Source organism: Pan paniscus, chromosome 4 (assembly GCF_029289425.2).
Source record: "Pan paniscus chromosome 4, NHGRI_mPanPan1-v2.0_pri, whole genome shotgun sequence".
Taxonomy (NCBI): domain Eukaryota; kingdom Metazoa; phylum Chordata; class Mammalia; order Primates; family Hominidae; genus Pan; species Pan paniscus.
This window is the reverse complement of record NC_073253.2, coordinates 149,943,019-149,967,288: the sequence shown is the minus strand read 5'-3', so window position 1 is coordinate 149,967,288 and position 24,270 is coordinate 149,943,019. Positions and strand designations below refer to the sequence as shown.

General features: G+C 48.5%; 1 protein-coding gene across 11 annotated transcripts in view; it reads right to left on the bottom strand.

The window, feature by feature from the left end:
* LARP1 (La ribonucleoprotein 1, translational regulator) overlaps window positions 1-24,270 on the bottom strand; it is a 129,646-nt gene that overhangs the window by 54,118 nt on the left and 51,258 nt on the right. For 2 of the 11 annotated variants that reach the window (XM_034960852.3, XM_034960851.3), the window contains exon 1: window positions 2,398-2,983. The exons of 4 other annotated variants lie outside the window; for them this stretch is intronic. In XM_034960852.3, the coding sequence (XP_034816743.1) occupies window positions 2,398-2,833 (436 nt within the window). In that variant the 5' untranslated portion in view covers window positions 2,834-2,983. Of the gene's footprint in view, window positions 1-1,300; window positions 1,391-2,397; window positions 3,289-24,270 lie in introns of those variants that run through there. 5 more of the 11 variants (XM_034960850.4, XM_034960853.3, XM_063604278.1 and 2 more) reach the window with 5 other exon arrangements.

The window sequence follows — 24,270 nt, the reverse complement described above, 5'->3', positions numbered from 1 at the left end:
GAAGCTGTAAATAAAACCAGGGCTGGAAAAGCACTTCAGAGATCCACGTAGGCTCCAGAGAAAGGGTCACCATCTAGCCTTACCAGACTGACAACCCAATCATAGAATTCTCTCTCAAAATGCACACAAGCCCTAACAACAGGCTTAGAGAGAGAAGCTACTGGATTAACTTGAGTTAGGCTGTCAAAACCTATTCCAAAGGTTCTAAACCAACGAGTAGACACTCTCTTGCCTTAAGATTCCAAAGAACAGTAACAGAGCAAATCTACCCTTACTCAGAATTTTGCTCTGGGCACTTAAAGCAAGTCAGCTTCTCCACTCAGAGGAAAAGGTGAGATGCCAGCCAAGCTGTCTTCTTCCCACGATCAATAACCCCAGTGACGCACACTATCAAGGGCTCCTGGACTTACACAAAATGCCAGCTCAGGCACCCAATACCACCTGATGTCACGGTTGATTTAAAACCCACAAGGTAGGTTCACCATTAGCCAAGCCAGGATGAGTAGCCCCATTTAAAAGGAGTGCTCTCTCCCGGGGATGATTATACCCTTTTGAGTTTAAAGAGGGGAGAAGGACCAAAGAGTGTTTTAAAGTTGTTTTCCCTCACTCTGTGGGTGGATAGGAGGGACTGAAAGAAAACGGAGGTTTCAGCACTGTCTTTTGCATAAAAGGGCTCTGGAAGGGAAAGGGGGGAAGGGGAGGAGGGGGGAAGGGGAGCAGGGGGGAAGGGGAGGAGGGGGGAAGGGGAGGGGGGCGAAGGGGAGGAGGGGGGAAGGGGAGGAGGGGCGAAGGGGAGGAGGGGAGAAGGAAGAGAACACAGTATGAAGGACTGTTAGTAAACCCCAAATGTCCCCTCCTCCAAATGAAGCAACCTGAAAAGAAATAAAAATTGCAACATGCTGTTTTCAGGACTGGCTATTCTGGCTTCCCTAGGACTAGCAGTGCTTCTACTCCTTTGACGGTGAAGACATTAAGCTCCCCCTTTATTTTTGATGGTTTAAACCAGTTAGCCTCAACCAGCTACGGCAGGAGAGGAGTTTTTTAAAAGCACCAGGGCTACGACCAGAGGCCATCATTCCAACTACAAGACAATTTTAAAACCGACCCACCACAAACGGACCCAAAACCAAAGAATGGAGACCCGCCCTATACGCCGGCCGAGAGAGGAGAGTGGGCGCGCCCCCCCACCCAAGCCGACGATCTATTCTCGGCAAAGGCAATGCAAGAGCAGACTCCATATTCTGCACCGCCTCTCCCCCCACGCTGACACGGCTCTGCTGGGATTTCCTGCACCCCTTACCTCCCCCCGGAAAGGGGCACGGTCCAAAAGGACCAAAACGCGGAGGAGGGAGAGGGAGGACTCGCGGAGCGCCGGTCGGCAGTCACATGCCGCTCCCCGCGCGGGGAGGCACCACGTTGTCCCGGCTGCAGAGGAATGCTGGGAAGGGGGGACGCGCACACACCCGCGCCGCGCACACGCACACTCGGGCCGCGCCGCGGGCCCGCACCCGCCTGCCACCCCCAGCGCCGCGGCCCGCACCGAACGCCGAGGCCGAGCGGCCCGCGGGCCGCCGGCGCGGCGCATGGCGCCCAACTGTCACCCGCCAGCCCAGGCCGGCCACTCCCTCCCCCGCCGCCACACGCCCCTTAAGTCGCCGCAGGCCCCTCACCCGCCTCACATTTTCCGCCAACCTCCTAACTGGCTCCCCCAGCACACTCGCCATCGGGCTCCTTCTTAAGGCGGAAGGTGCCCGGGATCGGGGAGGGAAACCACCGAATTCGATGACACGATGGGTTTCTCCTCCCCACAACTGACCCCTCAACCCGTCTCCAAATGGCGATTCTAAAGCCCAATTTCATCTCCCCGAGAACAAAACTTGTTAACTTTTAATCCCCGCATCCGTGCGGCCAGCATGTACTCCGCGCCGGGCACTGGGTTGCCCGTGACATATGCTCATTAAACATTTACAACATGGGGACGCTTGCAACGCTACCAAAACGGGGAGCGCCGGGCGGGGTGGGAAGAGGGGCTTCCTGAGGAAGGTTCAAACCAGAAACCGTCTCTTACACCAGCATGCGGTGGGGATCGTTTCACTGAAACCAGCGCCCACCCTCTGCCGACGAGGTAGGCCCGGACCACACCGTTGCCCACTAACCGCTGCGGCCCAGGCGGTGGCCGTAGCCTCCCGGAGGCCGGGCCCTCGGGCAGGGGCAGGTCCCTGAGTGTACGGTGGGGGGGAGGGCGCGGCGACCAGCATCAACCAGGAGGCAATTTTAAAAAGTCCCGAGTCACCATGACCGGTAGCAGACCCCGGGGCCCTGGAGGTGCTGGGGGAGGGGACTCCCATGTCCCCGGAAGAGGCCCCCGGACCCAGGAGGGCAAGGAGGGAGACCCACCTGGGGGGGACTGTCCGTTCACGGTGGTCAGGACCGGCGGCAATGCGTTCTTAGTCCACGGGTTCACCTTGGGCGGGGGGGCTTCCACGAAGTCCCGGCGCCCCGCGCCCGCGGCTCCAGCAGCTCCTCCGCCAGCGCCTGGCTCGCCGCCGCCCTCCTCCCCGTCGCTGATGGCCGGGCCTTCGGCGCCGGGCAGCTGCAGCGGCCGCGGGCTCTCGCGCTCCTGCTGCCCGGTGCCCTCCTTGTGCGGCTTGGCGCAGGGCGGCCGGGGTCTCCGAGCGCCGCCGTCCGGCTCCCCCCCGCGGACGTCGTTTGGCCCGGGCTCGCCCTTGCCCTCGGGTGCCGGCGGCGGCTTCTTCCTCACCAGCCCCCCGTGCTCTTCGGCCTGCAAGAGCGTGGCGCCCCCAGGCAGCAGCGGCTCCACCTGAGTGGCCATCTGCGCGCCCGCCCCCCCGGAGAAGCCGGGCGCGCCCGAGGCTGCCTCCCCCGCCTCGAACTTGGCTAGCAGAGCGCCCGCGACGCCTTCCTCCGGGGCGCTGGGCCCCAATCCCTGCAGAGAAGGGTCGGGGTTCACGCGAGGTGCGGCCCCCTCCCAGTTAGATGCAGCCGCCGTAAATCCGAGGCCCACTAGCGGGGCGGGGGGGGAGGAAGGCCCCCCACTCTGCAGTCCAGGCCTCCTAGGCGTGCGTCCCCCCCCGCCCGTTCCTCGCAAGACGCCCCCACCCCGAGCCCGGCAGGCTTCTAGTCCCGTCCCTCCCTCCCCCCCGCCCCCGGGGCGGCCCGGGCTTCCCGGCTCGGGGGCTGCAGCAATACGGACGGACGGGGGAGAGGCGCGGCGAGCCAAGCAGACCACGCGATCCGCGGCAGGCGGCGGGCGGGCGCGCGCCTCACGACGCGGCGGGCGAGGGGAGGGGACGGCGCAGCGGGGGCGCGCCCGCCGGCCGGGCCCTGGGCGACGGGCGGGCAGGAGGCGGCGGGAGCGCGCGCGCACGGCTCCGCGGTCCTGCCCCTCGCCCCGCCCCTCGTCTCCGATTCCTCAGAGCACCTCCCGGGCTGGGGGTAGGGACGCTCAGACCGGACGGGGGCGAGCACGTGCCTGATGCAATTCGGGAGTTGTCGGTAGAGAAGGCTGGGCGAGGAGGGGAGGTATCTTAAAGGGCCAGCGCGTGAGAGCGGCCTCAGGTGGAGCACATGGGACCGGGCCACGCGGCCTGCCGGGCCTGCTCGTGCTCTTTAGGCTGGGTGTCAGATTCAGGGGAAGGAGCCATTAGTGTCATTCCTGACTTCTAGGAGGCCGAAGGGAGGACCCTCATCCGCCCCGAGGACGCGCCAACGCCGCCCCCTCCCCTGTGCCCGGCGGGCCTGGCCCCTTCGGTCCCCGCCCGGGTGACCTTGGTTGGGTGAGCCGTCCGCACCTCAGTGGGTTGTGCTCCGCGCCTCGCCGCCGCTGGGCCTGGCCTCGACACTACCCGGAGATGGGTTCAACTCCGGGCCTGGAAAGCGAGTCTTTAGCCCTTGCGGGCAGCGGGCGCCTAGGAAGTGGGAACGGAATTACTAAAGCCCTCACCCAGGCCAGGCCCTTCTCCCCGCCGCGAAACCTTGTATTTATGGGCAGGAAATGTCTTTTCTTTCAAGTGGATGACGTTTTTTTCTAAAGAATTGCTTTGGGCGGAGTTGAACCGTCCCTGGATTGGGACTTCTGAGATCTGAGATTTTATCCTGGCCCTGCCCCCTTACCATCTCTGCAGCAGTGACTTCCAGCTTCGTGGGCCTCAGTTTCTCTATTGTAAAATGAAGGAGCAGTGTATGACAGCAGTTTCAAACTTCAGTGTACATTCGATTCAATACTTACTGACCTCGTACTGTGGGGGCCTTGCAGGGTTCTAGGAAACGGGTTTGGTATAAACTAGGCTAACAAAGTCCCTATCCTCATGGAATTTATTCTAAGGTGGGGAAAGAGACAATAAACAAGTGATAAATTATTGTCTAGTATCTATGAAGACAATAGTTAAACTGTGGTAATCAGTTAGACTAGATGGGCTACTTTTGTTTGGGTGATAAGGGAAGACTTCTTTGAACGCAGATGCAAAAGTATTAGGAATCAGGCTCGGTCTGGGACTGGACCCAGAAATCTGCGTGTCTAGCAAGATCCCTTTGGTGCTTATGACTTCACTTGGAGAAGTCCTGGCTTCTGACTGGCTGTGATCCCACGTGCTCACATAACATAACAGCCTGGAATGTTGGCCATCTCCAAAACAAGAATTAGAGCACACGACCTGCTGGATCTAGGAGAAGACTGAATGAAAAGCCTCTTGGAACTGCCCCAGCCAGCAAAGCTGAGCTGTAGGATTGTTGTAACCAGTATGGGGGAGAAGTACTGGTAGGGATAGCCAGGTAATGCCATGTCTAATTCCAACTCTAGGGTTATTCAGCCTCCAAGCCTTGGCCAGCTAGCCGCACTTCCCTGGACCCCTCTCCTGGTGGAAAAATGGGGGTAAATAATGCCTGACTTGCTTCCACCCTCTGAGCTCATGTGAAGGGTCAAGTGAGACAATGTTAGTCAAGGTGCTGTGTAAATTTTATAGACAAGCCAGTACTTCAAAAGAGCTACCAAGGAAGGTAATGTTACTCAATGAATTAAACCAGGAATCTACTAAGTTCATTACATGTACTCTTAATCAGAAGGTAAATTATTGCACATTGCCACTGAAATGCACTATTTATTTATTTGAAGAGATGAGGTCTGTCACCCAGGCTGGAGTGCAGTCATTGTGATCATGGCTCACTGCAGCTTCAAACTCCTGGGCTCAAGCCATCCTCCTACCTCAGCCTTCGAAGTAGCTAGGACCACTGGCACGTGCCACCATGCACAGCTTTATTTTTACATATTTATTGATAAGTAATCCCTGAAGAGATTATTCACTCTAGACCCTCTCTAAACTTTGTTAATAGGGGACATAATTATTATTGTTAGTTGTTCTTTTTGTAATTGGAGGTAGAGAAGTACCCTCCCCCGACCCCTGAGAACTTGTGAGGGTATGAGGGCACTGTGTGGACAAGAAACTCGTTCATGCTACTCAGCAGTCAGAAACAGGGTTGAACAAGCATGGCCAGGCCCTGCTGTGTAGAGGGTGGAGGGGTACTGAGATCTGCCTACCCTGGGCCTGCTCTGCCCCAGAGAGAGACAAACTAGGGCCAGAGAAAGTAAGAGACCTGTGTGAAACAACATCTTTTTTTTTTTGACTCTTACTCTGTCGCCCAGGCTGGAGTGCAGTGGTGGGATCTCAGCTCACTGCAACCTCCGCCTCCCGGGTTCAAGCAATTCTCTTGCCTCAGCCTCCTGAGTAGCTGGAATTACAGGCGCCCGCCACTATGCCCAGCTAATTTTTGTATTTTTAGTAGTGACGGGGTTTCACCATAATGGCCAGGCTAGTCTCAAACTCCTGACCTCAGGTGATCTGCCCACCTCAGCTTCCCAAAGTGCTGGGATTACAAGTGTTAGCCACCATGCCCGGCCGAGACAACATCTTAGGCTTAGAAGCTGTTAGAACTGGAAAAAGGAATCATAATGATTACTCATTCTCCTTGTTTTGCAGATGAAGAAACCAAAGTTCAGAAAAGTGAAGTTCAAGGCCGGGCACAGTGGCTCAAACCTGTAATCCCGGCACTTTGGGAGGCTGAGGCAGGCAGATCACCTGAGGTCATGAGTTCAAGACCAGCCTGGCCAACATGGCGAAACACTGTCTCTACTAAAAATACAAAAATTAGCTGGGCATGGTGGCGCACACCTGTAATCCAAGCTACTCAGGAGGCTGAGGCATGAAAATTGCTTGAACCCAGGTGGCGGAGGTTGCAGTAAGCCGAGATCACCCCACTGCACTCCATCCTAGGTGACAGAGCAAAACTCCATCTCAAAAAAAGAAAAGAAAAGAAAAAGGAAGAAAAAGAAAGTAAAGTTCCTTATCCAAAGTCACACAGCAGAGCCAGACAGAGCTAGGTCTCATACCTGAATCTCTTTATCCTAAATCCAGTAGCTTTTTCTACATTAAAATAATGAAACTGGGGCTGGGCATAGTGACTCACACCTGTAATCCTAACACTTTGAAAGGCCAAAGCAGGAGGATCACTTGAACCTAGGAGTTAGAGACCAGCCTGGACAACACAGTGAGACCCTGTCTCTATTTTTTTTAAGTTTTAATAAAAAAATGATGGAATTGGGATTTGAATTCAGGTTTTTTTGATTCCTAACCAACTACGGTATTTTATATGCATATATTTCTAAATACAGTCATCCTCCCTTATCCCAGTGCATGCCTGGAACCCCAAATAGTACCAAACTCTATATATACTATGTTTTCCCTATATATACTTACCTATAATAAAGTTTAATATATAAATTAGGCACAGTAAGAGATAAACAACAATAAATAATAAAATAGAACAATTATAACCATAGACAGTAATAAAATTTATGTGACTGTGCTCTTTCTCTCTCAAAACATCTTATTGTATGTAATATTTTCTGACCACAGTTGACCACAGGTAACTGAAACATCAGGAAGCAAAACCACAGATAAGAGGGGACTAGTAATGACCAAATAGTCAGTAATGACCATTTAGTAATGACCAAATAGTCAGGAGTAATGACCAAATAGTCAGGAGTAGCTACTTTTATTGAGTAACTAGTATACGCTAGGTTCTATGGGAAATGCTTGATATTCATTATCTCATTTAATCTTCATAATAACCCAGTGGGATAGTTATTATTTCCTTAAATGTCTACTGAGCCCCTACTATGTGCCAGGCACTACAGGCTAGGTCCTGGAATGGTTATTGTCTTCAAATTACAAAGGAAGGCAATTGAAATTCAGAAAAGAAAGTAAGGTGGGTACTCAGCATCATAGGCAGCAGCTAACTATCAGAGTGGGGTTTTTCAGGGTGTTCTATATCGCCAGGCCTTATTCTTACTCACTGCACCACTCTGTACAGCCTACTTCTCTTCCCTCCATTGCCATATCCATAAGTATTTATGGAGAATCCCTCAAATACTTAGGCCTCAGGAAGATACCAAACAAGTTGAATCCTATCTTTCTAAAGGGTAAACTCTAATTAGAGGAACCAAATAATTGAGCAATATTTAACCTGTGGCCAAAAAAAAAAGAGAGGCCAAAAAAAGAGACAAAATATGCTTTAGGCAGAAAGTGACAAGGATCAGGCTAACTTGTGCCTAGAGTTTAAACACATCATGTGCTTAAACACTAGGCCAGGTGCTATGGCTCACACCTGTAATCCCGGCACTTTGGGAGGCCGAGGTGGGAGAATTGCTCGAGCCCGGGAATTTGAGACCCACCTGGGCAACACAGTGAGACCCTGTCTCTACAAATAAATAAATAAATAAATTAGCCAGGTATGGTGGCACATTCCTGTAGTCCCAGCTACTCAGGAGGCTGAGGTGGAAGGATTGCTTGAGCCTGGGAGGTGGAGGCTGCAGTGAGCTGTGATTGCATCACTGCACCCTAGCCTGGGCAACAAAGTGAGACCAGACCTTGTCTCAATAAATAAAACCCACCAAATTAATAAAATGGGTCCAAATACCTATTTGGGCTGGGCGTGGTGGCTTACACCTGTAATCCCAACACTTTGGGAGGCCGAGGCATGTGGATCTCTTGAGCCCAGGAGTTCAAGATCAGTCTGGGCAACATGACAAAACACCATCTCTACAAAATAATACAAAGTATTATCCGGGCATGGTGGCACACAGCTGTAGTCCCAGCTGCTGGGGAGGTTGAGGTGGGAAGATCACCTGAGAGTGGGAAGTTGAGACTGCAGTGAGCCATGATTGCACCACTGCACCCCAGCCTGGGGAATAGAGTGAGACCCTGTCTCAAAAACAAAACAAAACAAAACAAAACAAAAACCTATTTGTAATTAATTATGTGCTTGTTTGCTCCTTGTGCTGACAACTTCCTAAAGAGAGACACAGCAGGCTGCATGAGAGACTAGAGAGCTGGGGGAATTGGTTTATAACCTGGGTCCCATCTCTGAGTTTGCTGAATGACTTTGGGCAGCCTCCTGAGCCTTCCATCCATGAAACAGGAAGCATACCTGCCCATCTGGCTTACAAGCAGGAAGAAAATACAAAGTTTACATGAAATTTTATTCTATTGGAGGGGGAGCAGTGAATAGGTAAAGGAAGGAGGAATGGTTCCTTATCTGTGCTTATTATGAAGGAAAATTTAATATGCCTGGATATGTGCTAGTTTTATTCCTCCTTGGATTTGGTTTTCCAAAGAGCCTTGTGTTCCTGGAAGAGCTTGCACTAATCACTTACTTCTGCTATGGGGCCCCTTGGGTATGAAGACTCTTATACTGACACAAAGTGAGTGGGGTTAGCAAAGGGAGGGGCCTTGGCCAAAAAAAACAGTGCCAGCTGAGGAGTGTTTTTCAAGACCCTGAAGACTCTTGGGCCTTCTGGCACATGTCACATAATTATTTCAGTTCTTGGGAAGAGGCTCAGCCAGGATCTCTTCTTGTGAAGGAGATGTAAATGGCAATAGCTAACATACAAGGAGGAGGTGGGGTGGGGACTGACTGTTTCCATAATTCCTCGTTTAACCCCCAGGCCGATCCTTTTCCATGACTATCCCCACTTTACAGATGAGAAAGGAGGCTCAGAGGAAGAGGGGTGGTCAAGGAGGAGGACGGTTTGCAGTGAAGAAGGTCTGATAAATAACTTTTAACACACTCACCCCTCTGAGTCGGAAACAAGCACCATCCCAGCCTCTTCTCATCAGTTCTACCTATGCAGCCTCCTCTCCCATCCCCACTACCCTCCCTGGAGTTTTGTACTTCCCAAGTTGTCCCGTGATGGGCTTCCCCACTAACTGTACTCCCACTGTGATCCAGTCTACCACACTTGCCTGTGTCAGCTCTCTGGCTCTATGATGGACTCAGGCCCTGCCTCTACTTTGAATCTCCACATTCACACCCAGCACAGCCTGACCCTAACTAACCTTCCTGTCTTACTGCCTTCCAGCACAGACCCTACACTCCAGCAACAGTGGACCGATCACTTCTTTAACTCAGTAAGTATGTATTGAGCATCTGCAATGCACCAGATACTGCTAGGCCCTAGACATAGAAAAGTGAGCAAAACAGACATGTTCCCTACTTCCCAGAAGTTTCCCATGTAAACCCCTGTGGGCCCCATGTTTTCCTGCCTCCATTCATATAACATAGCTATTAATAGTGAGGTCATGACTGTGAATCCTGGCTCAACTATCTTGTGACTTTAGGAAAATATTTAACTTCTCTCTAAGCCTCAGTTTCCCCATCTGTAAATTGGAGATGATAATTCTACTTATCTCATAGAGCTTCAGTGAGCCTTAAGTGAGATGTATATAATAGCACAATGACATGTATAGCAGAGTATATGCTAAGTAATATTCCCTTTCATTACTTTTATTATTACCGATAATGCCTTTCCACTTCCACTTGTCCTGAATTCTACTTGTCCTTCAAGGCTCAGCACCAAATGTCAACTTCTTCACAAAATCTTATTTAATCTCCATAGTTAAAGTAGATTTCTCTGAACTCTTATCTCCTAGTGGCAGTTTTCCTAAAACATATATTTTTCATTTTCTCTACTCAGTTATGGTTATTTATGAGAATGCCTTATTCATAAGTAACCATAAGGCAGGGATTATACCTTATTCATCTTAGTGTTCCTTGGAGTACTTATCAATGGTGACTTAAACAGAACAAGCCCTCAGTCTTTTCTGAACAAAGGAATAAATGAATGAATACAGGATCACTTCTGATTGCATCAATGTTGTGGCAACCAGAGCAACACTGTCAAGGGCCAAGTGCTAAATTATATTTATATATACATCTTTTGTAAATGATAAAATATAATATAAAAATAAAATAGGCTAACTTTAGCAAACTGGAAATTTTTTTTAGGCTGAGCACAGTGGCTCACAACTATAATCACAGCACTTTGGGAGGCCAAGGAAGGAGAATCCCTTGAGGCCAGGAGTTCAGGACAAGCGTGGCCAATATACTAAGACCCCGTCTGTAAGAAAAATAAAAAAGAAATTAGCTGGGTGTGGTGCCGCATACCTGTAGGGCAAGACTGAGACAGAAGGATGGCTTGAGCCCAGGAGTTTGCAGTTGCAGTGAGCTATTGATCATGCCATTGCACTCCAACCTGGGTGACAAAGGGAGACACCGTGTCTTTTTTTTTTGAGATGGAGTCTCACTCTGTCGCCCAGGCTGGAGTGCAGTGGCACAATCTCGGCTCACTGCAGTCTCCGCCTCCCTGGTTCAAGCGATTCTCCTGCCTCAGCCTCCCAAGTTGCTGGGATTACAGGCATGCGTAACCATGCCTGGCTAATTTTTGCTTTTTTTGAGACAGAGTTTCGCTTTTGTTGCCCAGGCTGGAGTGCAATGGCACAATCTCGGCTCACCGCCACAACCTCCGCCTCCCAGGTTCAAGCGATTCTCCTGCCTCAGCCTCCCAAATTACAGGTGCCCGCCACCACATCCGGCTAATTTTATATTTTTAGTAGAGATGGGGTTTCGCCATGTTGGTCAGGCTGGTCTCCAACTCCCGACCTCAGGTGATCCACCCGCCTCAGCCTCCCAAAGTGCTGGGATTACTACAGGCATGAGCCACCGCACCTGGCCTAATTTTTGTATTTTTAGTAGAGACGGGGTTTCGCCATGTTGGCCAGGCTGGTCTCGAACTCCTGACCTCAGGTGATCCACAGCAGCCTTTTTTCTTTTTCTTTTTTTTTTGGGACAGAGTCTTGCTCTGTCACCCAGGCTAGAGTGCAATGGCACCATGTCAACTCACTGCAACCTCCGTCTCCCGTGTTCAAATGATTCTCCTGCTTTAGCCTCCCAAGTAGCTGGGATTACAGGTGCCCGCCACCTCACCCAGCTAATGTTTGGTTTTTCTGTTTGCTTGTTTTGAGACGGAGTCTCGCCCTGTCGCCCAGGCTGGAGTGCAGTGGCACGATCTCAGCTCACTGCAACCTCCACCTCCCGGGTTCAAGCAATTCTCTGCCTCAGCCTCCCGAGCCGCTGAGATTACAGGTGCCCAAATGCCTGGCTAATTTTTGTATTTTTAGTAGAGACGGGGTTTCACCATGTTGGTCAGGCTGGTCTCAACCTCCTGACCTCAAGTGATCTGCCCACCACAGCTTCCCAAAGTGCTGGGATTACAGGTATGAGCCACCGCATCCGGCCCATTTTTTAATTCCAGTTTTTTAGTAGAGACACTCTATTTTGTCCAGGCTGGACTTGAACTCCTGGCCTTGAGTAATCCTCATGCCTTGGCTTCCCAAAGTGCTGGGCTTACAGGCATGAGCCACAGTGCCCAGCCAGTGACCCACTTTCTATTTGGATCACCCTGCATTTTCCAAAGGGCTTTCATGGAGAGAGGATAGACAAGATTGTCTTTGGTTGGCAGCTGAAGAACTGAGGCCTATAGAAGTTAAGTGACTTGCTCCAGGGTGCCAGGGCAGCAGAATCAAGATCAGAACCCAGGTCTCACTCCTCCCATTCTAGATCGTGACACCACATCACAAGAGACACAGATAGTATTCATAGAAAATGCAAAAACCACACAGTTGGACAAACTCAGGTAACCATGTTTAAGCATTCCATGGTCAAGAAACATCCAAATTCATGGAGACAAGTGGAAATCAGAAGGCAAAATTGGGGCAAAAGGAAATTTCTTGGCAACACGACCATAACTAGTCACACGGTGAGACTGGCCAAAAGAACCGTCGCTCAGTCAAACACAGGAGCCAAGCTCCAAGACAGAAAGGCCCAGCCCTAGAGACTAGAGTGGAAACAATAAGGGACAAGACATGGTCCCTCCCGCTGGGAACAAAACTCCCTACACTAGCACATTGTTCTCTTCTCAGACCATTTGCCTGTCCTTCACACGTGGCACAGAAAAAAGGGGAAAGGGTTTGATGTCAAAAGAGTTGGGTTTAGGCCAGGTGCGGTGGCTCACGCCTGTAATCCCAGCACTCTGGGAGTCCAAGGCGGGTAGATCACGAGGTCAGGAGATTGAGACTATCCTGGTCGGCCAACATGGTGAAACCCTGTCTCTACTAAACATACAAAAATTAACTGGGCGTGGTGGCGCGTACCTGTAATCCCAGGTACTCGGAAGGCTAAGGCAAGAGAATCGCTTGAACCAGGGATTCAGAGGTTGCAGTGATCTGAAATCGCACCATTGCACTCCAGCCTGGCAACAGAGTGAGACTTCGTCTCAAGAAAAAAAAAAAAAAAAACAGTTGGGTTTAGGCCCAGCTTTGCCCACTTCCTAGCTGCGTGACCTCAGGCAAGTCACTTTCTTTCTCTGAGTTTCAGTGTCTCCATCTGTAAAATGTCAGAAAGGGAATGGCTGGGTAAAATTCATTATGTCTTTGAGAGGATTAAATGAGCCAATATTTGTGAAAGTGTTCAATAGTCTCAGCTCTGCCACCTACCAGCTCTGTAACCTTGGGCAAATTCCTTTGTGTCTCTCTGCCTCAGTTTTCTTGTGTGTAAAATGGGGATGATAATAGCACCTACCCCTGAGGATTATTGTAGGGATTGAATTAATACACCCAAAGTACTTAGAACAGTGCTTGATATACAGTGAGTACTGAATAAATGTTTGCTATTATCATAAAGGGGGTAGTGGTCACTGGCATAGAGTCAGGAGAAGCATTCTTCAAATCCCACAAAGAAGGTGGAACAAGTGTCACCTCATTTTAAAGATGAGGACACTGAGGCTCAGAAAGATGAGGTGTTTTATCTGAAGTCACACTGCTAGTTGGTGGAAACTCCAGGGCTTCTAAAGATTGCATATCCAAAAGGCCAGGCGCGGTGGCTCACATCTGTAATCCCAGCACTTTGGGAGGCCAAGGCGGGCGGATCACGAGGTCAAGAGATCGAGACCATCCTGGCTAACATGGTGAAACTATGTCTCTATTAAAAATACAGAAATTAGCTGGGTGTGGTGGCATGCCGCCTGTAGTCCCAGCTATGTGGGAGGCTGAGGCAGGAAGATCGCTTGAACCCGGGAGGTGGAAGTTGCAGTGAGCAGAGATGGTGCCACTGGACTCCAGTCTGGTGACAGAGTGAGACTCCATCTCAAAAAAAAAAAAAAAAAAAAATTGCATATCCAATGCCCTTTCCCCTGCAGATAATATTCCAGCTGTTGCAACCTGTCAGTCCTCTGGCCAATTTCAGTCCACAGACACATTTTGTTTGGTCCACACAGTATTTTTTAAATTGAATTTAAATGTGATTAGATGAGCCCAGCAAACACTAGTGAGCCTCAGGCCCCACCCCTCCCCCGGTGTTACTCCCAGCACACTACTCTCATTTAGATACCTGCACAAACTAATGCCATACCAGTCATTAATATATGGTACAGACAAGTTCAGGAGACTAAAGGAGAGGCAGAGAGTGTCATAGGTGAGAGTGGGAGGAATGAGGTAGTCAGGGAAGCCTTCCTGGAGGTACCTGGACTTCAGTTAGGACTTAAAACTGGGAAGTAGGATTTGCTGAGATTAAAAAGGAGGGCAGGAGATAGGGCAGATTGTTTTAGCATTTGGTGACCTTCGCATATGTTTATGATCCTCCCCTGCCAAGGCTTCCCCCAGGCCTTTCCTTTGGTAGAGGACAGAAAATGAATGAGCTGCCCTTTATCTCGGTTGAGGCCATGTGACCCAGGAGATCCAGAGTCAATACCAATTGTCATAGTTTGTTGATTAATTGGTCTGTGCCATCATCTCTGAGGACTCAGCACTGTGCAAGGCACTTGGAGAAAGCGGAAATCACTTGAGCCAAAGTATACACTATAGCCCTGGCCGGGTGTGGTGGCCCACGCTTGTAATCCCAGCACTTTGGGAGGCCAAGGCAGGCGATTCACTTGAGGTGGGGAGTTGGAGACCAGCCTGGCCAACATGGTGAAACCCCATCTCTATTAAAAATACAAATATTAACTGAGTGTCATGGCGGGTGCCTGTAATCCCAGCTACTTGAAAGGCTGAGGCAGGAGAATCGCTTGAACCCGGGAGGCAGAGGTTGTAGTAAGTCCAGATCGTGCCACTATACTCCAGCCTGGGCAACAGAGCGAGACTCTGTCTCTAAACAAACAAACAAACAAACTATAGGCCAGAAGCAGTGCTCACTCTTGTAATCCCAGCACTTTGGGAGGCCAACGCGGGTGGATCACCTGAGGTCAGGAGTTCAAGACCAGCCTGGACAATCTGGTGAAACCCCATCTCTACTAAAAATACAAAAATTAGCTGGGCATGGTGGCGGGCACCTGTAATCCCAGCTACTCGGGAGGCTGAGGCAGGAGAATCGCTTGAACCCGGGAGGCGGAGGTTGCAGTGAGCTGAGATTGTGCCATTGCACTCCAGCGTGGGCAACAAGAGCAAAATTCCATTTCAAAAAAAAAAATAAATAAGAATAATAAACTACAGCCCTTGCGGTTAATAACAAAAGTAATAATGATAATCACAATAGCTAGCGTTTATTACACCATTATGAACCAGGGGCTGTGGATAGCGGATTTTTTTGCTAAGGGTGGGACTTCTCAAGGAGTGTTTCCCAGAATATGAATTAATATACACCAAGATGTAGTCCATCATCAAATCATTCTGGGAAACATTGGGTTAAGCAATGTTAAATGAGTGTTTGGCTGTAGGTCATCTCCAAGACTTTAACATTCATAGTCAATCTCTAAGAAAGGTGTAATGATTTGCAGCATTCCCCAAACTCATGTGACGTGGAACAAGAAACATTGGCTCAGGTTTGTCACATTGCTTCCCTTTCTGCTGGGGCAGTAGCAGGCAGTGAGATGTAGGAAAAGGGCTGCTTTCCAGTTCTGGCTCTATTGCTACTTCCTATGAGACCAAGAAAAGTTCCTTTTCTTGTTTGGACCTCAATTTTCCTATTTCTGAAAAAGCCTAATATTCTGGAAGTTTCTTCCCATCCTAGAAACTATTTTTTTCTTTTTTCTTTTTTTTTTTTTTTTGAGACAGGGTCTGACTCTGTTGCCCAGGCTGGAGTACAGTGGCATGATCATGGCTCACTGCAGCCTCAACTTCCTTGACTCAAGCAATTATCTCACCTCAGACTCCCGAATAGCTGGAACTACAGGTGCAAGGCACCTCACCCAGCTAATTTTTTGTATATATACATTTTTTTTGAGACAGGGTCTTCCTCTGTCGCAACAACAGTGCAGTGGCATGATCATGGCTCACTGCAACCTCCGCCTCCCAGGTTCAAGAGATTTTCATGCCTCAGCCTCCTGAATACCTGGGATTACAGGCATGTGCCACCATGCCTGACTAATTTTATTTTTAATAGAGATGGGGTTTCGCCATGTTGGCCAGGCTGGTCTCGAACCCCTGGCCTCAAGTGATCCACCTGCCTTGGCCTCCCAATGTGCTGGGATTACAGGTGTGAGCCACCATGCCCAGCCACTTTTTTGTATTTTTTGTAGAGAAAGGGTTTCGTCATGTTGCCCAGCCTTGTCTTGTGCCCAGGCCCCAATTCTAGCAATCTTGATAGTTTCTAACGTTTCCTACCTCTATGGAAGAAAGGATGATCACAGGAGTGAAGTGCAGAAAGGCTGTGGCAAGTTGATGGGGCTGCCTAACTGCCTGTCCCAACAACAGGCATGGATCAGAGAGGTTGGCCAATTTCCACAGTACTTGGATCTTTAGGTCTATTTGAGACATATCTCTAGGTTCATTAGAAGGAACATGAATGGCCTAATTACCTAATGTGAATAAAATGCACAGAGACTCCAGATAAAGACAAGGAAAAGCTGGGCTGGGCTCATTTTGCATAGGTATCATTGCCTGGTATGTTTTTTGTAAACCTCCCAGGAGTCCCTCATTTAGGAAAAGCAGGAAATGTTACAGTATGTCTGCCACTCTCTTAAAAACAAACAAACAAACAAACAACCCTCCATAACTGCCTATTACAAGAATAAACTCTAGACCTCTCACTTTGGCCCACATACCCTCTATGCTCCAGAACCCATTTACCTCCAGATTTTCCCTCCGTTTCTTGCACCTGGCCTTGCTCTGTGCCAGCCCCAGAAACACACGGAAACTCATCCCAGCCTGCGGGCCCCTAGGGCATAGTGTTCCCACTGCATTCCCACTCCCCCCACCCACACACAAACACCCGATACTTTGCATCCTTCAAGCCTCAGCTTAAATGGCCCCTTCTCAGAGGGACCATCCTTGATCAGCCTGGTTGAAATACTCCATGTTCTCCATAGCACAGATCACAACCTCTGATTTTGTGTGTTTATCTGCTTTTTGCCCATTGCCTCCACTAACGTGCAAGCTCCATGACCCTGGAGCATGTGGCTATTTTATTCACCTTTAGTATCCCTCAGTAGGCACTCAGTATGTGTTGAAAGAATGCTGCGTGGCCTCTGACAAGCTGCTTCCCCTCTCTGGGCCTCTGTAGGCCTATGAGTGAAATGAAGCGTTTAAAAGAGGTGTTACTGAGAGCCCTTGGCGCTCTGACTGCAGCTCTGTGACTAACATCTGGGCCTCAAGCCCAGGAGTGAGCCCGGCGTGTTGCATCTCCACAGCGCTGCACAGAGTGCACTGATTTAATCAAGCAACAAACACCCTGTAATTTAGTGTTCTGCTGTTCCTCTTCCCCAGTCCCTGGACTGGGGACTGTGCTGTCAGATTTCCAGGATGATCCATGCACAGCCACCTGTTCTCCCAGCTCACTTGATCCCAGTGCCCCTGAGGAGAGGATGGTGGGCAGGCTGGGAAAACATTTTCGATCTGGAAGCCCAGGGGCAAGGAGGACTTGTCACTGTCCTGACCTGAAAGGCTAGAATCTGCAAGAGATTTCATCAAATCCCCTCATTTCTGGATTAAAAGGGATGCTTGGCCCAGTCCTTTGCCTTAAACCTAACTGTCTTCCAAAGATGCCTCCACCATGATTCCACTTGAAGTGCTCAGAATAGGGGCCCTCAGTGCCTTTCAGAGCTGCTCATCTCACCAATGAATGGCTTTGTTTAGAAAGTTCTTTAATCAGCAGCATGGTGTAACACAAGGCAGTGTAGCATAGGGGTGAAAGGCCTGGGCTTCCAGCCAGGCTGCCTGGGTGGAATTCCAGCTCTGCAGCAGACTTGCTGTGTGAGCTTGAGCAAGCCATAAAACCTCTCTGTGTCTCTGCTTCCTCTAGTGTAAAACAGGGAGGATCCTCATTAGGCTGTTGGGAGAATTACAAACTGTTAATTGATAGTGGGAGAGCAATAAATGTAGATTACTGTTAACTGCCACCTACTGAGTGTTGGTGGTGGTAATTTAATTTTTTTTTTTTTTTTGAGACAGAGTTTCACTCTTGTTGCCCAGGCTGGAGTGCAATGGCATGATCTCGGCTCATCGCAACCTCCGCCTCCCAGGTTCAAGCGATTCTCCTGCCTCAGCCTCCCTAGTAGCTGGGATTACAGGCATGTGCCACCACGCCTGTCTAATTTTGTGTTTTTTTAGTAGAGATGGGGTTCCTTTGTGTTGGTCAGGCTGGTCTCGAACCCCCGACCTCAGGTGATCCACCCACCTCGGCCTCCCAAGGTGCTGGGATTACAGGCATGAGCCACCGCGCCCAGCTATTTTCTTTTTTTTTTTTATGTTTGTGTGTGTGGTGTGTTTTTTCTTGGGACCAGGGCGGGCTTGGCATTTTTAGAGACAAGGTCTCACTATGTTGCCTGGTCTGGTCTCCAACTCCTGGCCTCAAGCTATCCTCCTGCCTCAGCCTCCTGAAGTGCTGGGATTACAGGCATGAGCCACCACACCTTGCTTGCTAGTGGTTTTAAAACCTCTTAGACTCAGGTTCTCTGGAATGGTTTGTTTGCGAAGGAGACAGTGGATCCCAACCCAAACTCAGGGCTGGAAATTCAGAGGGGTGGCTCACTGTTGACTGTGAGAACATTCACTTTGTCTTTCTGAGTCTTAGAATCCTCATCTGAATAAAGAGAAAGAATATTTCCTGTCCTGCTTCCTGTCATTCAGCCAACGTAGCTGGGTATGGTGGCTCACGCCTGTAATTCCAGCACTTTGAGAGGCTGAGGTAGGAGGATTACTTGAGGCCAGGAGAGTGAGATCAGCCTGGTCAACATAGCAAGACGCTGTGTCTACAAAAAAAACTTTAATGTCTTCATAGAACCAATGAGTAGATCAAATGAGTGATGGACAAGAAAAGAAGGCTTTGAAAAGTGAAAAATACTACATAAATGTGAGGAATTAATCTCATTTTGTTGGAGAAGCCCTTACCGCTTTTAGCAAGGCAAGTCAGCTTCCACACAACAAAAATAGCTAAACTCAACCTACTTGGCAGATCATGTGCTTTTGGTACTTGCTGTGAATTTGAAGCAAATCCCTTTAGAATCTTCTTTTAGGGCCGGGTGAGGTGGCTCACGCCTGTAATCCCAGCACTTTGGGAGGCCGAGGTGGGCGGATCACGAGGTCAGGAGATCAAGACCATCCTGACTAACACGGTGAAACCCCGTCTCTACTAAAAAAAAATACAAAAAATTAGCTGGGCGTGTTGGCGGGTGCCTGTAGTCCCAGCTACTTGGGAGGCTGAGGCAGAAGAATTGCTTGAACCCGGGAGGCAGAGGTTGCAGTGAACACAGATTGCACCACTGCACTCCAGCCTGGGTGACAGAGCAAGACTGTCTCAAACAAACAAACAACTGTCCAGTATATTGTTGTAAATTTAGCTCAATTTTTTATTTTAAATTTTTTATTTATTTTTGTTTTGTTTTATGTTTCTGTTTTCTAAGATAGAGTCTTTCTTTCTTGTCCAGGCTGGAGTGCAGTGGCACGATCATAGCTTATTGTATCCTTGACCTCCTGGGCTCAAGAAATCCTCCCACCTCAGCGTCCCAAAGTGCTGGGATTACAGGCATGAGCCACTATGCCTGGCTAACTCCATTTTTTTAAAAGGTAAAATGGTACATCTGTGTCCTATCTCATAAGGGGGTCAGCATTTTGGATGAAAAATAATGTATGGTCTAAAGCCTCAAGTAAAGCCCTCAGAAAGTCATCATATTGGAGCCAGCAGTCTATGGGCATTGCTGTAACAGCTGCTGTTTCTTCTTTTTTTTTTTTTGAGATGGAGTCTTGCTCTGTCCCCCAGTCTGGAGTGCGGTGGCCCGATCTCGGCTCACTGCAACATCCGCCTCTCAGGTTCAAGCGATTCTCCTGCCTCAGCCTCCAGAGTAGCTGGGATTACAGGCATGTGCCGCCAAACCTGGCTAATTTTTGTGTTTTTAGTAGAGACAAGATTTCGCCATGTTGGCCAGGCTGGTCTCGAACTCCTGACCTCAGGCGATCCACCCACCTGTCAGCCTCCCAAAGTTACAGGCATGAGCCACCGCACCTGGCTTTGCTGTTTCTTCTGAGGGTCCAGATTAAGATGTTGGCTGGCATGTAGGGCTCAGGTTGTGAGAAAAGGAATGTACAGCTAGCTCTACAATAAGGTGATATTCAGTGTGGTGAGATGCAACTCTGGGATCCAAGACTGCTTAGGGAATGGCAGCAACCAGTATCCCACACACACATGGTTTACCTACTGTGTCTGTGTCCATCAGATCATGGAGCTGAGGGCGTGTGACTTAGATGTGTCTGTGCTGTGCTTCTGACCCATTCTGTTTGTCTTAGGGAGGCCCACAGAACCTAAGGGGCCTCCCATTGTCCCTTAGGTTCCTGGAGGAGGTTAACTGAGGGCCCGGAGATGAAGACAAGATCTGAGAGTTCTCCAGACCCAGCAGTGTGAGTGAAGCAAGGGGAATGTTCAGGGACTATGAAGGGGAGGGCTGAGGAGGGGTGGTTAGAGCAGAGCTGGAAAGCTGGAACAATGAGGACAGCTCATTCACAAGGAGGGGCAGGGGCGGGGAACCGGGAATATCAGAGGAGATCAAAGAGAGAGAGAGACTTGGCAGAAGCTTGGGGAAGAGAGTTTTGAGGAGAAAATAAGTACCAAGGGTTGACCTGCTGCAGCATTACAGAACTAATCACTGTCCTTCAAATTGGGAGTTGCAGACCAGTCGGACCAACAAGGTGAAACCCCATCTCTACTAAAAATACAAAAAAATTAGCCGGCGTGGTGGCATGTGCCTGTAGTCCCAGCTACTCAGGAGACTGAGACAGGAGAATTGCTTGAACCCGGGAGGCGGAGGTTGCAGTGAGCTGAGATCTCGCCGCTGCACTCCAGCCTGGGTGACGAAGCAAGACTCCATCTCAAAAAAAAAAAGAGAAAAATTCCATGCTTCTAGATTACCAAAAAGGAAGTTTAGTTCCTTTGAGTACTTTAAACATTCCCCCTAGAATTGCATGAAAACAACACATTGGCCAGGCACGGTGGCTCACACCTGTAATCCCAGCACTTTGGGAGGCCAAGGCAAGCAGATCACTTGAGGTCAGGAGTTTGAGACCATCCTGGCCAACATGGTGAAACCCCGTCTCTACTAAAAATACAAAAATTAGCAGGGTGTGGTGGTGCACGCCTGTAATCCCAGCTACTTGGGAAGCTGAGGGAGGAGAATCACTTGAACCTGGGAGGCAGAGGTTGCAGTGAGCTGAGATTGTGCCATTGCACTCCAGCCTGGGTGATAGAGGGAGATTCTGTCTTGAAAAACCAAAAAAACAACACATTTATTCACCTCACACACATTAGGATGGCTACTATCAAAACAAACAGAAAATAACAAGAGTTAGAAAGGATGTGTAGAAACTGGAAGCTTTGTGTACTGTTGGTGGAAATGTAAAATGGTGCAGCCACCATGGAAAACCATATGGAAGTTCCTCAGAAAATTAAAAATAGGGCCAGGGATGGTGGCTCACATCTGTAATCCCAGCACTTTGGGAGGCTGAGGCGGGCTGATCACATGAGGACAGGAGTTTGAAACCAGCCTGGCCAACATGGTAAAACCCTGTCTCTACTAAAAATACAAAAATTAGCCAGACGTGATGGCACATACCTGTAATCCCAGCTACTCAGCAGTCTAAGGGAGAAAAATCACTTGAACCCAGGAGGCAGAGGTTGTAGTGAGGCAAGATCACTCCAGCTTGGGCAACAGAGTGAGACTCTGTCTAAAATAAATAAATAAATAAATAAATAAATAAATAAATAAATAAATAAATAAATAAAAATAGGCCAGGCAGGGTGGCTCAAGCTTGTAATCTAAGCACTTTGGGAGGCCAAAGTAGGAGGATCCCTTGAGGCCAGGAGTTGGAGACCAGCCTCAGCAACATAGTGAGACCCCATTTCTACAAAAAATTTAAAAACTTGCTGGGCACAGTGGCTCATGCCTGTAATCCCAGCACTTTGGGAGGCTGAGGGAGGTGGATTACCTGATATCAAGCACTCGAGACCAGCCTGGCCAACATAGTGAAACCACGTGTCCACTAAAACTACAAAAATTAGCCAGGTGTGGTGGCGCACGCCTGTAATCCCAGCTACTCAGGAAGCTGAAGCAGGAGAATCACTTGAACTGGGAGGTAGAGGTTACAGTGAGCCGAGATCACGCCATTGCACTCCAGTTTGGGCAACAAAAGCAAGACTCCATCTCAAAAAAAAAAAAAAGAAAATTAAACAACTTAGCTGGGTATGGTGGTGAACACCTGTAGTCCCAGCTACTTGAGACGCTGAGGCAGAAGGATCACTTAAGCCCAAGAATTAAAGGCTGCAGTGAGCTAAGATGGTGCCACTGCACTCTTGCCTGGGTAGACAGAGTGATGACTCCCATTTCTAGAAATAATAATAAAGTGAAAAAATGTAAAACTTTTTAAAATAATTAAAAATGGAACTACCTTGGCCAGGTGCAGTGCCTCACGCCTGTAATCCCAGCATTTTAGGAGGCCGAGGCGGGCAGATCACCTGAGGTCAGGAGTTTGAGACCAGCCTGGCCAACATGGCGAAACCCTGTCTCTACTAAAAATACAAAAAAAAATTAGCTGGGCATGGTGGCACGTGCCTGTAATCCCAGCTACTCGGGAGGCTGAGGCAGGAGAATTGCTTGAACCCTGGAGGTGGAGGTTTCAATGAGCCGAGATCACGCCACTACAATCCAGCCTGGACAACAAGAGCGAAACTCCATCTCAGAAAAAAAAAATAAATAAATAAATAAATAAATAAATAAAAATGGAACTACCATATGATCCAGCAATCCCACTTCTGTGTGCATATCCAAAAGATTTGAAAGCAGGGTCTTTTTTTTTTTTTTAAGACAGAGTCTCACTCTGTCACCCAGGCTTGGAGGAGAGTGGCGCGATCTCAGCTCACTGCAACCTCCGCCTCCCAGGTTCAAGCAGTTCTACTGCCTTAGTCTCCCGAGTAGCTGGGATTACAGGCACCCATCACGCCTGGCTAATGTTTGTATTTTTAGTAGAGATGGGGTTTCACCATGTTGGCCAGGCTGGTCTTGAACTCCTAACCTCAGGTGACCTGCCTGCCTTGGCCTCCCAAAGTGCTGGGATAACAGGCATGAGCCACCATGTTTGACCTGAAAGCAGGGTCTTAAAGAGCCACTTGTACACCTATGTTCATAGCAGTACTATTCACAATAGCTAAGAGATAGAAACAACCCAAATGTCTATTGATGGATACACGGACAAGCAAAATGTGGTATATATTATATATACTATGGAATATTATTCAGCTTTAAAAAGGAAGGAAATCATGTTATATGTTGCAACATGAATGAAACTTGAAGACATTATGCTAAATGAAATAAGCCAGTCACAAAACAACAAATACTGTATGATGCCACTTATATGAGATATCTAAAGTCAGCAAATTCATAGAAACAGAAAGTGGAATGCTGGTTACCAGGGCCTGGAGGGAGCGGGAAAAGGGAAGTTGTTTTTTAATGGGTGCAGAGTTTCAGTTTAGCAAGATAAAAAAGTTCTGGAAATCTGTTTCCAACAACGTGAATATACTTAATGCTACTGAATGTACACTTAAAGATGGTTAACATGGTAAATTTTATGTATCTCTTACCAGAAAAGGAATTTTTTTAATTAAAAAAACCCAAAACCAAAACAATATATTTGCCTGTATACGCCCCCTTTACTCACTGAAAAACAGCTGGTTTCAAAACAGCCTGTTCAGTGTGATACTATTTTTGTCAAATGCCCTTTTCTATTCTAATATATGTAAATTATTATCATTAGGACATAAACCAAAAGATTATCAGTCGTTATTTCTGAGTGCTGATTTTGTCCCTTTTGCTAATCTGTACTCTGTAACTTTTTTTAGGGAACATTTTGTTACTTATTAAAACAATTAAAATTCATCCTATTTCAGCCTCTGTCTTGATGTCCACAAAACTGACATAAGTTGACTTCATGTTTTTGAAGCTTTATTTTGTATATAATTTGAAATCAATGCTAATAATTAATCTCAATATAATAATAGTAATACTTCCTATGTAGTGCAAGATACTTGTGCTCGTCATGAATTATCTCACATATTAACCTTTTGAGGTAGGTACTATTTTTTTTTTTTTTTGAGAGGGAGTTTCACTTTTGTTGCCCAGGCTGGAGTACAATAGCGTGATCTTGGCTCACTGCAACCTCCACCTCCCAGGTTCAAGTGATTCTCCTGCCTCAGCCTCCCAAGAAGCTGGGATTACAGGCATGTGCCACCATGCCTGGCTAATTTTTTATATTTTTAGTAGAGACAGGGTTTCACCATGTTAGCCAGGATGGTCTCGATCTCCCGAACTCAGGTGATCCACCCGCCTCCGCCTCCCAGAGTGCTGAGTTAGGTACTATTATTAAAACTCTTTCTACAGACAAAAAAATA